This window comes from Mirounga angustirostris, unplaced genomic scaffold, assembly GCF_029215605.1.
Source record: "Mirounga angustirostris isolate CCGP_5_RB_7025 unplaced genomic scaffold, mMirAng1.0.hap1 SCAF_1, whole genome shotgun sequence".
Taxonomy (NCBI): domain Eukaryota; kingdom Metazoa; phylum Chordata; class Mammalia; order Carnivora; family Phocidae; genus Mirounga; species Mirounga angustirostris.
This window is the reverse complement of record NW_026991709.1, coordinates 191037086-191051010: the sequence shown is the minus strand read 5'-3', so window position 1 is coordinate 191051010 and position 13925 is coordinate 191037086. Positions and strand designations below refer to the sequence as shown.

Below are 13925 nucleotides of genomic sequence, written 5' to 3'. Positions count from 1 at the left end.
AAGTGTGAGGGAGGGGCAGAGAAAATGTTGCATCCCGTGGGATAGGAGCAAAAAGAGGCATGATGATATGCCCAGAATAACATGAATGCAACACGAACAAGGGAACAATATATTTCCAATGTAAACATTAAGTCGCTGTTTATTGTAATCGAACAAAGTCTTAATAGGTTTGAACAGAGACTTAATTGGGGGAGCCATTAAAAATACCCCTCTCTAAAACTCTTAAGAAATTTTGTTAGAAGTAGACTTACTTGGTTTGATCCATATGATGGGCATCAGGTCAAACAGAAGTTTGGGGTGTTGTTCGGCAAGCAATCCACTGTGAGGAGAAATTGACATGTTAATTAGAAATAAGATGAAATTTGCTTCTAGAAATTGCTACTTAGATACTGGCTTTTAATACAAGAGAGGACCAGAAATATGCAGAGAAAGAAATATAAAACAAAACAAAACAAAGCCAAGGAAGAGGCAATGAGTAATTGAAAAACGAAAGATAATAATGGCAAGGCAATGCGTACAAACAGTGGAAAAATATCAATTCCTGTCACTTAAAAAAAAAATTTATTTATTTGAGAGAGAGAGTGCATGAGTGGGGTGGGGGCAGGAGAGAGGGAGAAGCAGACTCCCCACCGAGCAGGGAACCAGACGATTCGATCCCAGGACCCTGAGATCATGACCTGAGCTGAAGGCAGATGCTTAACCAACAAAGCCACCCAGGCGCCCCTGCCACTTTTAAATACCATCCATGAGGCCAACACTATCCTATCACATTTGGTCCTCACTGTGACCTTGTCCCCATTCCTGTGCCACAGATGAAGAGTGGAGGTTCAGAGAGGTTGAATAGTTTTCTCTCAGTAACACAGCCCTTACGTGCCAGAGTCAGAATTCAAACGTACATCTGCCTGTCTAGAAAACGTGGTTTCTTTTCCCTATGCTACATTGTTTATTTGTTTGAAAAAAGGAGGGAAGGGACGAAGGGACGAAGAGAGGAAGAAGGAAGAAAAAGATGAATGAATACATATATAAGGAAAAGCAAGTTAAGACAAATGTCAGTAGAGTGATGAAAAAGAAGAGAGAGAGAAATAACCACAGGAACTAGGTGGAGCTAAGTCTCCTCTTCACGCTGTCTTGGAATGATCTCTCTAGAGCCTCCTTCTTGCTCCCCTCAAGTGATTCTCTGGGCCTCAGCCTTTAACCCTCCCTTGAGAGCAAGGGACCCTGGAAATAGAGGATTGTGCTTATTAGTGGACTGATAAAGAGCAGGGTTCCAAGGGAAATAATCTCTCCCCTTCCCTCTTACCTCTACATATTTTTCCTTAAAGATTTATTTATTTTATTATTTTAGAGAGAGAGAGGATGAGCGGGAGGGGTAGAGGGAGAGGGAGAGAATCTCAAGCAGACTCCCCACTGAGCGCAGAGCCCTGAGGCAGGGCTCGGTCCCACCACCCTAAGATCATAACCTGAGCAAAACCAAAAGTCCCCTGTGTAACTGACTGAGCCACCCAGGTGCCCCTCCCCTGTGTATTTTATTTATTTATTTATTTATTTTTAAAGATTTTTATTTATTTATTTGAGAGAGAGAGAATGAGAGAGAGCACATGAGAGGGGGGAGGGTCAGAGGGAGAAGCAGAGTCCCCGCAGAGCAGAGAGCCCGATGGGGGACTCGATCCAGAGACTCCAGGATCATGACCTGAGCCGAAGGCAATCGCTTAACCAACTGAGCCACCCAGGCGTCCTCCCCTGTGTATTTTAAACAAGAAGAGCAACGCTCAATTTTCCAACCTGGAAATTCAGTATTTATTTTAAATATTTTTTTATTGTGTCATCAAAATCTGAGAGAAAGTTTTCCATTTACCAACAGAAATGGGAAGTTTACTATAACCATAAAATGTTTGAAAGTGAGGCACTCCTGCATGTTACGAGACAGAAGGTAACAGTCCTGAAACAGAAGAAGTGAGAAAATAATTTCATCTAACTTCTACCAGTAAGACCACTGGAATATTAACCAAAAATTCTTTAGGACCTAAAAACACTCACTTATCAATTGCTCCAGCCTGAGTAACGATTTATGGCAAGGATTCTGATATTTTTTACTACTTGCCATATTCCCTAGAAGAGGCCGTTTGGTGGGGTGGGGTGGGAGGGAGGCAGCAGATGGTGTGTTTTACTCATTCAGCTACAACTAAAGCCATGTCTTCAGTTCAAAGCCCTGACCTTGGTCTGTCCCAGCGTGCTCCATCAAGATACAATCCGTGGATGTACACGCCGTCTTCTGGGGCCATCTCGGATGTATCCGAAGGAATAACCTGAAGGGAGAGGCACACACTTGTAATGGTCTCTTTCCCAGACCACTCTGTCTTATAAGGAAAACATTTGCTCAATTTTCAGAATGTATTCAGGGAAACTCCACTATATAATGGCTTGTATACATTTTTCAGTAAAAGTGTAAATGTAAAAATGTATAATACAGTTCTTTTTGAAGCATTTTATCAGGTTTTACTGTACCTTATATTAATTTTTGCTAAAACAGAAGAGCAGCATTAGATTATTTGAGTGGATAATTGAAATATATAAAAGTCCTATCAGACACAGCAAGACAAATATCATTTACTTTCTTCATGAAACACAAAGGATGGAAAGAAATCAAATAGTTTATAATGGACCATAAGGATAGGAATTCTGCATATCTTCCTTGCTTAAATACATGATTTTGATATAGTGATAAGACTGTGGAGTTCAGGGGGTTACTGTACCTCAAATTCATATCCTAGTAAATCAATAGGTATGGTGTATTTTCTGGCATAATTCTGCATAGCTCCAGTTAGGAAGGCTTGGGTGAAAAAGAATCCTGAGAGCCAGAACACATTAGGTTTTCCTGAATTATGCCAGTCCTGTAAAGGGCAAACAAAATGCATTATGTTCAGTTTCCAACCCACACAGCATCACCTCATACAATTCCTTTTTTTTTTTTTAAAGATTTTATTTATTTATTTGACAGAGAGATGGCGAGAGCGGGAACACAAGCAGGGGGAGTGGGAGAGGGAGAAGCAGGCTTCCTGCGGAGCAGGGAAGCCTAATGTGAGGCTCGACCCCAGGATGCCAGGATCAGGACCCGAGCCAAAGGCAGATGCTGAACAACTGAGCCACCCAGGCGCCCTCATATACAATTCCTGATTCTGGTGTATGTGCTGCCCACACTTACCATCACAGGACTCTTTTCCCTGACTCAAAGCACACAACCTTGGCCTTCTACCCTTTTCGCTTATAGTTACTCTTCTTGGAAAATTCAAACTAATTTTAACATTAACCTGAATAAAACAACATTTGAAAGATTCACATCTTCTGCAAAGAGCCAAAGATAAATTATTTGGGGATTTATTATATTACTTAATCCTACTCAAAAGCCACTACCTTTAGACATCTTACGCATCATATCACAGAGCCCTCGTGTGTTGATTCCAGCTCCTTAAACCTCTCAGCCACCCGTGCCTCCATGCCCACTGCCCCCGCTCCAGTTCAGAGATCCACTGTCTCCTTTCTGTATCGATGCGTCCATCTTCTCACTTTTTCCGTCTCTCGCTGCTCGGCACATCTAGAGTCATTCTTCCTGAGTAGACCTCACCATACATGGTTTGGATTGGGTTTAGCACCTTGCATAATTCTTTAGTGATCTACTACTACTCTACCAAATTAAAGTCTAAGCACCTTAGTCTCCTATTCAAGAGACCTCACAATCTGGCCCTGAATTGTATTTCCAGCTTGGTCCTTTTAATTCCTCTTCAAGCATCTTGCATTCTAATCAGACCATTTGCTGGTCTCTTCTCTGCATTGGGTGGACATCCGTCTTACATCCCGATGGAGGCTGAACCTTTCCACACTCTCCACCCAAGCACTTTTGGTGCAGGAACTCTACTTCCTGGGGTGGGCATGTGATTCATGCCTGGCCAATGATACCTCCAGTCATCATGATCGATTCAGGAATGGACACGTGACCCAATCAAAGCCAGAGATGCAGAGACTTGCTGGGACTTTTGGGGAAAAGACACTCAGCTCTGTGAAGTTGCGTGGATGTGGGGCCAGAATTGCTGCAGCTCTTTTGCTACCACCGGACAAGAACCTACCTGCGAATGGAGTCAAGCCTCAGAGAAATGGAGCCAGGAGACGAGGTGCAAGAATCCAGGACCAGGGAACAATTTTGCAGCCTAGGTCAGCTCCTGCCTAGAGCCACTTGATGCCCTGGATTTTTCAATTACTGAGGGAATAAACTTTATTTGTGTTTATGTCAGAATTTTTACAACAGAATCAGTCCTAAGTGAGATAATGCCTTTCATTGCACAGCTATCTCTACGTCCTTTTCCTTTTTTCTTGCAGCGTCCAAAACCTCTCATCCTTTAGACCCAGCTCAAATGCTTCCTCATCCAGTAAACAAGCTCTGCTTTCCTGGGCTAGAAGAACTCACTCCTTTCTTTGAATTCCCAGAACAATTTACAAATTGATCTTTTATGACTCATCCCCTACTCTACTGAATTCGTTTTTTCTTAGATACATATAAGCTTATCCCCCTGTAGACTATTGGCAATTTGAAGGCAGGGCTCATGTGGCCATCACACTTTTATCTCACAGAGGACACAACAAGATGTTCTGGACAAAGTGGGGTCTCAATTCACATCAGTTGAATGAACAGATGAATCAATAAAATGAACTCTGTCTCTGAGCAAGCAGTGCACTGTGGGAAGAAGCCAGCTTTGCTTTCTGGGAGGAAGAGACCAGACTTGTGCTAGAGATGTTGCAACAGTATAAGTTATCAAATCAGGAAGAGGTGGAGTGGTGCCTGGGTGGCTCAGAAGGTTAAGCATCAGACTCTTGATTTCCACTCAGGTCATGATCTCAAGGTTGTGAGATCGAGCCCGGCGCTGGGGGTGGGGGCACGCTCAGCAGCACATCTGCTTGAGATTCTTTCCCTCTGCTCCCCGCCGCCCCCGCCATGCTGTCTGTCTCTCTCAAATAAATAAATAAATCTTCAAAATAAAATATAAAAGAAGAAGAGGTGGAAAAAGAGATGGATTTTGACAAGGACACAAGCCAGGCAGAACCGGCACCATGCACAAAAAAAGCTGTCAGAACCCAGAAGGCGAGTGTATAGAAAATTCCCCGGCTCACTCTAGGGCTTCGTTTAGCCAAGAATGTCACGAGCGTCTGGGTCAGCGACTTGTATAGGGTTTCTGAATTAGCTACCATTTACTGGGTGCTTGGTGCATGCGGGGCACTGTGCTCAGCACTTTACATGCATCACCTCATTTGGTTCACAAAATAACTCAGTGAGTTATTCCTCCCATTTTACAGATGGGGAAACTGGAGTGCAGAAAGATGAATAACATCTTGCTCAAAGTCACACAGATACTAAGTGTCAGATAAATAGGATGAATGGTGAGAGAGAAAAGAGGAAAAGAGAGGAAACTCCAGGCGACTCATTTGCTTAATTTGTTAACTCTAAAAAGCATTGGGAGGTGAAGTCAAGAGTCCAGGAGAAAGAGAGGAGAGGGGAAAACCATACAGGCTCCCTAAGGGTAAGAGGACAATGGGGAGAGATCCATTCAGAGGAAGAAGGTGTGTGGTGAAGGATGATAAAAGTGCCCAATAATGAGTGAGGTCTTTCTTACTCATTTGAATAGAATGATTCCAAGGGGGAAATTCAAATTTCAGAGAGTAGGGAGTTTGGTGTGGACTTTTTATCAACAACAAAAGGAATTTGTCCCGGAGACTCTCTGTGCTGGCACCGTGCCAGGACCCCTCTAAAAGACCAAGGTAATGACTCTTTGAGGCCCTTTAGGAATGAAGCAATATACAGGAAATGGAAGCAGTTTCAATAAAGGTTTCAGAAAAGCTTGGGAAATGAACTGAAGTGTAAAAAAAAAAAAAAAGGAAGATTGTGGCAAGGGGAGGATGTGATTAACCATATGTCAAATGCTTTTGATAAGGGATGGAAAGAGGCTGTGCACACAGGAGGAACTAAGACAACACGTGGCTAGGACTCACCCAGGTATACACAGCTTCACCTATCCAATCAGCAAAGATGAAAAACAATGTTAATTCTGAGAAACAGGCACTCATAATCACTATTGTTGGGGATACAATTAAATAATTTTTCTGGAAGCTGACTAGGTAATGTCTATCAAAATCCCTAAAAATAGCCAAATGGAATTGATGAAAACATTAAAAGAAGGATCCACTGACCAACAGGAATTTTTCTAGAAACACAAGGGCGGTTTTACACTTGGAAATCTAGTGACACAATTCAATGCAATAATTCGCTAAAGAAAAAAAAAGTTACGTCATCAGCAATAAATGCTGCAAAGGCATTTGATAAAGTTCAACAAGTTATGATGTTGCAAAAGAATAATCTTCTTTTACTGAGTTCTTACCACATACCATGGGACTGTCTCCCTGTGAGATATAATTGACCATTTTATGGATGAGAAACTGTTAAGTGGCATCTCTTCTATACCCTGAACACTGAAAACCCGTTTTCTAGACTGGTTTTTTTTTTTTTGTTGTTGTTAAATGTAAAATCTACACAAAAAACTCCTATAAATTAATTTTTCAGAAACAGCCAAGAAGAAAAATGGGCCGAGGAGATGAAGAGGCAATTCACAGGAGAAATACAAATGGCAAGCACACATACCAGAAGAAGCACAAGCTCACTAATTATTAAAAAAAAAAAAAAAATGGGGCACCCGGGTGGCTCAGTTGGTTAAGCATCTGACTCCTGATTTCAGCTCAGGTCATGATCTCAGGGTCGTGGGATCTACCTTGTATTGGGCTCCCTGCTCAGGGGGAGTCCTTGAGATTCTCTCGCCCTCTCCCTCTGCCCCTCCCCCACATACTCGCACGCTCTCTCAAAAAAAAAAGGCAGATTGAAACAATAAGACTGGTCCATCTATCAGATTGGTAAAAATTAAAAAGGGGCGAATGAAAAAGCCCCTCTCCTCCACATCTTCATAAGCACTGGCTATTTCAGGATTAGCTTCCACGGTGAAACAAATAAAGCTCTTGTGTAATAGAAAGGCAACTGAACACAGAGAGGTCATATACCTAATGTGAATTTCCAAAAAGTATTTTGGGGGCTCTCCCCACTTCTTACCCCACATAAACATTAGCCATATGATGGGGGCAAGCCGAGTTGCTGGGGAGGAGAGAGTGCCCTGAACATCCTTTATGTGTGTGCTTTGGGATGCAGCGTAGAGATTTCAAAGCACTCAACTTTTCCCTTTTATGAGATAAAGGATAAGAAGCAACTGATTTTAAGACAATGGCCAGTTATTGGTAAATCCAAATCTTGGGTTCTTTTTGTGATTTACCACCAGTATTAAAATGACAAGACCAAGTATGTGGTCTCAGAAAGCCACAAACCTAGAATCTTAAAATAATATGTCACATATTACTTGGACTTGAGTAAAGTAAAATTTTAACTTTCTCCTCAGTACTTTGAAATATTTTTTTTTTAAAAAGATTTTATTTATTTATTTGACAGAGAGAGACACAGCAAGAGAGGGAATACAAGCAGGGGGAGTGGGAGAGGGAGAATGAGCAGGGAGCCCAATGTGGGGCTCGATCCCAGGATCCTGGGATCATGACCTGAGCTGAAGGCAGACGCTTAATCGACTGAGCCACCCAGGTGTCCCTGAAATATGTTATTTTTACTATTCTTTTTTTTTCTTTTAAAAATGTTATTTATTTATTAGAGAGAGAACACAAGCAGGGGGAAGGGCCAAGGGAGAGGGAGAAGCAGACTCCCCGCTGAGGGCAGGGAGCCCAACTCGGGGCTCAATCCTAGGGCCCTGGGATCATGACCTGAGCTGAAGGCAGATGCTTAACCCACTGAGCCACCCACGCGCCCCTATTTGCAATATTCTAAAAGTTCGGTTAGATTACCGTGAAACTGCTAACCACATTGCTCAACTCAGAGACATTCAAGTGACCAGAGTGTTTCTAATCTCTCTCCAGTCAATCAAAAAATAAAATTTTATATATATATATATATATATAAATTACATAATCTTTTACCTGTAAAAAGTTCAACCGGGCTAGAAAATCTGTGATATAACTTGCTAGGGGTTTAAGACTTGGGTATGATCGTGCGGCCCATATTTCTGGAACCTTCCCAACAAGCAAACTGCCAGAGAGTGCCTCCAATGCAGAATCCATTACAACCACGCCCTTAATAGCTTTTTCAAGGTCCTGTAGAGTGTTGCGTATAGTTTTAATTAAACTGCAAAGAAAGAAATCATTTCATCAATGTACATATGAGGGTAAATATCAATGTACTGTCTTTCCAGAAGAAGTAGCAGAAATCTCATTCACAGCTTTATGGAAGTGTTTCCCCAAATGAAGTCACCTCCCACTTGGTAATGGAAGGTACTTTTAGGTGATACTTGGATGAACATTTTTCATTTTAATCACTACATAATATAGAAAATAATACAATAAGCATATCAAAGTTGTTGCTTTCTGGGTATTATGGCTTAAGACCAGGCTAATTTAAGCAGAGAACGATTTTAGGAAAAATATCAGGTAAATAATGTTACATGCAAATACAGAAAAAGTTATAAAGGTGTAATCCAAAGGCTGAAATTTGTGAAATAATTCCTTAAAGCATGAAGCATATATTCATGGATATACTTGCAAATACTTTGCTTCCCACATAGACCCAAACTGCTAAGAACGCTGTAAATAAACCTGAGCCGAGGGTTTTAGACTAGAAGGCTAAGAAACTGAGAGACTGAGAGGCAGTATACTATTACATATAAATACATATGGTCTTTGTATAAAAAATACTGAATTAAGGCATCACAGTGTTTTAATATATTTTTAAGTGTCAACAAGTCCAGAAACCCAAATAAACTTGAAAACACCTTAGAAAATTCATAATCAAAATAATTTCTCCATTCCTTAAGCCAGTATTGAATTGTAGAAAATTCAATTAAAATAATTTGTTCACTATTGTGGGATACCTAATCGACCCAGTTTGGACTAAGGAAGAAAAGGGAGGTGTATATGCATCAAGTGGCAGAATAATGACAAAAGACTTGTCATTGGCTCATTTGGTCTTTAGTTCCTGGGGAGAGTAGTAACGGGTGGTGAGAATTATGACTAATGAATATTTTCACCAGTAAAAACAGATCTCATTTCCATCATCACTTTTGCATTCTAAAACATACCTTCACTTCTAGGGCAGAAGATTATACAACTTTAAAGAGTGGGGGTGGATCCTAAGGAAATGGCAGGTTTTGATAAATTTTTCTTAAAATTTTAATTCAATACCAGTGTGGTTTTTTTAAAATCAACTTTGATTGGTTGTTTTCTGAACCACTGGGAGATAGATCCTTACTTGTTAAATCTTTCCATTTCTTGTACTAACACGGTATTCATGCTCTCTTCATATCTCACAGGAAACTTCAGTAGTGCCAATTCAATGTCAAAATCATTTGGTAGCTAAGAAAATAGATTTTGAAGATCACATATTACTCTCAGAATGGATAATTTGTTTCATTCAGCTATCACATCACTAGTAGTTAACACTAGGCAGTTACTATGGACTAGGTGTTGTGCTAACTGCTTTCCATACATTATTTCATGTAATCCTAACCATGTACTCTCAGGGGGCTATTGTCATCTCCATTTTACAGATGAGGATATTCAAGTACAGTTGACCCTTGAACAATGCAGGGGTTAGGGCTCGCCCCCCCCCCATAGTAAAAAATCATGTATAACTTCGACTCTCCAAAAACTTTACTAATAACCTACAATTGACCGGAAGCCTTGCCAATAACATCAACAGTCAATTAACACATATTTTGTATGTCATATGATTATAGACTGTATTCTTACAATACAGTAAGCTAGAGAAAAGAAAATGTTATTAAGAAAATCTTAAGGAAGAGAAGATACATTTACAGTACTGTGCTGGATTTATCAAAAAAATTCACATATAAGTGGATCTATGCAGTTCAAACCTGTGTTGTTCAGGGTCAACTGTACAGAGAGGTTGAGTAACTGCCCAAGGGCACACAGCCAAAAGGTGATCTGATTAAATCCACAGGTCTCTAACTGCAAAGCCCATGCTCTTTACTACAGGCTATCGCACTTTGCAGAAGATATATATTTCTGAAATGTTGTGTAATTTCCTTTTGTAAGCTGAATCTAATTTTTCATTGATAAGACTGATTTGCCATTTCCTAACAGTTTTATATTTATTTCCAATCAATTATCAACTGGCTCCAAATAGCTTAGCTTACCCCACTTTCAGATAATTAATGTGTGACTGCATCAGGATTCCAAAGAATAGGGAGAGAGAAGGCGTCAAGTGTCTGCTTTCTATGAGGCACCTCAGAGATGCTTGAGAAGTGAAGGGGACTTTGGGACTGATAAGCCTCAAGGCATTGGAATTCACACTCCAAGGCAAAGAAGCGTCCCATTCAGGGAGGTCCCGAACTAAGAAAGCTGAACTGCCCAGAGTCACACTAGGTGTTGTCACTCAAGGACTCTGGCTCAGCACAGCCCCTTTTCCCCAAATACATTCCCAAATGCCACTGCTAGCTAATTTCCTCTTCAGGACCACGAAAGAGCCAGTATTCTGCAAGAGTGAGAACCTTCCCCCCAGAGATAAACCGCAGAAACAGTGAGGGGCCACAGGTGAGGAGAATCAGAGCGCAGATGCAGCAGTCTGGGGACAGTGTAGGAGGAGGCTAGCTTGCTTTCACCCGTGGCCGCGGCGGGGCATACAGCGCGGAGGCTCTCCTTAGGAGCGGTGTAAGGGCAAGGCCACCAACGCAGTGGAGAGGAGTGGCGCTCTGTGGGCTTTCGAGGCAGGTGGACCATGGGTCAGGCTCTGCTCTGTCAGAACACCTGACACTGAAATATGGGGCTAATTATAGCATTTACCCTGGAGCGGAATTGTGAAGATCCGCTTATGACCATAATCTTTTTTAAAGTTCCCTTAGTAGTTCCTTGTTGAATTTAAGACACTGAAAAAAGGTAAGAAGAAAGTATCATTCCACTTTACCTGGTAGGCTAAGTATTTTGGGCTATAGTATGAAGAAAAAAAAAAAAGCTGTAGCTGCTAATTTAGTGCTGATCTTACTTCTGTGCCCCCTCCCTAAGGTGTAGATTAAAAACCATTCACCCCTTGAACCAGCAAGTTCAGACCATTTTCTCCAGTTTTTAAAAAGTAGATCCATTATCTTTGTCTGGAAATGATAATAAGTCACATGTTCATTAGCTCATCCACAACTGTAGTTACTAAGAACTTACATTGTGCCAGGCAGCATGCAGAGCACTTTAAATTCATGACCTCTTAAACGTTCACAAGAACCTTATACTGTTGGTACTATGATCACCACTTTACAGATTTGGGAACTAAGGCTCAGAAAGGCAAAGCTTCTCACTCAAGGTCCTAATGCTGCTAAATGGAGTCTTCAGATTGTCATTTCAGTACCATTTTAATTTACAGGATAAGCAACATATTTTATGTTTTATTTATTTATTCATGAGAGTCAGAGAGAGAGAGAGAGAGAGAGAGGCAGAGGCAGAGGGAGAAGCAGGCTCCCCGCTGAGCAGGGAGCCCGATGCAGGGCTCGATCCCGGGACTCCAGGATCATGACCTGAGCCGAAGGCAGACACTTAACCATCTGAGCCACCCAGGCGCTCCAGGATAAGCAACATATTTTAAACTAAACATTACCTTCTTGAGAATATCTTTGGTGATTTCTAATAGAATCTGGTCAGCACTTCCCGAGGATCCTGTCTGTTTGGAGCCTCCCTGGGTGAGGAGCAAGGACTCAAAGAGGACTTTTGTTTGTTGCAGATCTTTGGAAATATCAACATTTTCATGTAACCCAAATATCTCAGGGTGTTGAGTAAATGGGAGATTCTACCAGAAAACAGATGAAGCAAGCATCATATTTCCACCGGCTACGTTAATTCATAAGGTGTAAAAGCATGCAGACCAAAAAGGGTTAAAAATCAACTACACATTAAGCACCGAGGAATCAAACTCTTCCATTTTCAGTAATGGCCAGAAACAAAAGATACTGAAAGTTGACTGAAACCATACTACTTGTCTAGCCCTCTACATTACAGGGGAACATTTCATTATTTGCTTTTAGAAAAATCACACTTAAATCTAACCCTATTTTCAGTGACATCAGTTACCTTAATGAATTCAATGTATTCATCGTAGGTGCCTTTGGGAGGTGCAAAATAGTTTCCACTGGGAGAAAACTTGTAATGAGCGTTTTCGATGATTTGTGGGTTATAAAAGTCAGCCAGCATGGTTAAGAGGAGGCGTCTGTCCCAATCATCTGTCACCCTTCCGCCATAGTTACATTCCCCGGTCAGATAGGAGATAGCTTCAAATGGAACTGTATTATATTCATTTATAAATAACTGAAACAAAGGAAAAATAAAATGAGAAAAACCTTCAAGTTTTTTTTACTTCATTTCCATTTTAAAATGACATTAAATACCTATCTCTCTCTCAATCATCTATCCATCTCTATGCACAAAAGTGGGGTTGAGCGAACTACCATCACAACTTACCTTTGGAAGGCTGGGATTGTTAGTGTTTATTTTATTTTACCTTTTTTTTTTTTTTTTTTGAGAGAGAGAGAATCTTAAGCAGATTCCACGCCCAGCGCAGAGCCTGACGTGGGGCTCGATCTCACGATCCTGAGATCACGACCTGAGTGGAAATCAAGAGTCAGACGCTTACCCAGATGACTGAGCCACCCGGGAGTCCTGTTAGTGTTTATTTTAAATTACTTTGCTTATCTGCATCTTCCAATTTTAGGGCTGGGGAATAAACATATATTGCTTCTGTAATAAGAAAAACATTTAACAAAAAAAGATGACATTAAAGTTACCAAGGACTTTTCATGTGAATTTGAATAAACCTTGTTTTAGGGCACTGGTTGTTAATTGGGGCAATTTTGTCCCCTGGGGACCTTTGGCAATATCTGGGGACATTTTAGATTGGTGGTTGGGGGTGCTACTGCCATCTAGTGGGCAGAAGGTTAGATGCCGCCAAACAGTGCCCAGGCCAGCTGCCCACAGCAAGGAGCTAGCTAACCCCAAATGCCAATCGTGTCAAGGCTGAGAACCAGGTGCCTGACTTAGGGCACTGTTTGCAATGTGATTAAAACAAAGCAATCCCAAATTTTAGTGCCAAAGCCTGGTTCACACAATATGACACCATTTAAAACAGTAATAAAAACTACTATTTGCATAGCTTTTACATTATCTTACTTATCTCCCTATAACACTGTCAAGTAGGAAGCTGAGTCTGGGAAATGTGAAATGATATGAAGGCCTGAATTTGTTTCTTCTAGTTCCAGATCCTTTACTTTTTCCCATAGACAGGAATTTTTGGTAGTATATGTATTAGGATGGTATAAGTTACTGGATGAGAACTTTTCCTGCCCCCGAAACTTACCTAATAGTGCAGGAATTATAACAGAAATGATGCACAGTTAAGAAAAAATATTTCCAAATTATCCAGAGCCAAGTTAAAAGAAGATATCATTCTTTGTTTGAGACTCCCTTGTTTTCGGGAGGAAGAGAAGTGTCAAGAGATATGAGCAGGAGACAGAAGGAAGGTCGTCTTTTGTGGTGAAAGAGGAAAGTTTCTCCCTTTCTTATCTCTGGGGGAGGGAAAGGTGTTTAACTGGGTTTCCCCCCTTCCCAAAGCTGAAGGAAGAGACCCCAAGAGAAATTCATGTTAAATTTGTGGCATATGCAAGACACAGAGACTAACAACTCATTCCTTGGTTGTCTACTACTTAGCCGTAAGTTCGCTGGAGGCAAGAGGTAGCCTGCTGGTAGGACCAGGTGAAGATGGTTTAAAGTACCCAGTTCTTGATGATATAAAA

At 41.1% G+C, this 13925-nt stretch overlaps 1 protein-coding gene across 1 annotated transcript in view; it reads right to left on the bottom strand.

Moving 5' to 3' along the window:
- Positions 1-13925, bottom strand: part of DNAH12 (dynein axonemal heavy chain 12) — a 241211-nt gene that overhangs the window by 1455 nt on the left and 225831 nt on the right. Inside the window, exons 69-75 of the mRNA XM_064594709.1 lie at positions 12211-12444; positions 11741-11929; positions 9389-9492; positions 8065-8269; positions 2754-2891; positions 2215-2306; positions 252-319 (exon numbers count right to left, since the gene is read on the bottom strand). Coding sequence (XP_064450779.1) covers positions 252-319; positions 2215-2306; positions 2754-2891; positions 8065-8269; positions 9389-9492; positions 11741-11929; positions 12211-12444 — 1030 coding nt within the window. The remainder of the gene's footprint in view (positions 1-251; positions 320-2214; positions 2307-2753; positions 2892-8064; positions 8270-9388; positions 9493-11740; positions 11930-12210; positions 12445-13925) is intronic.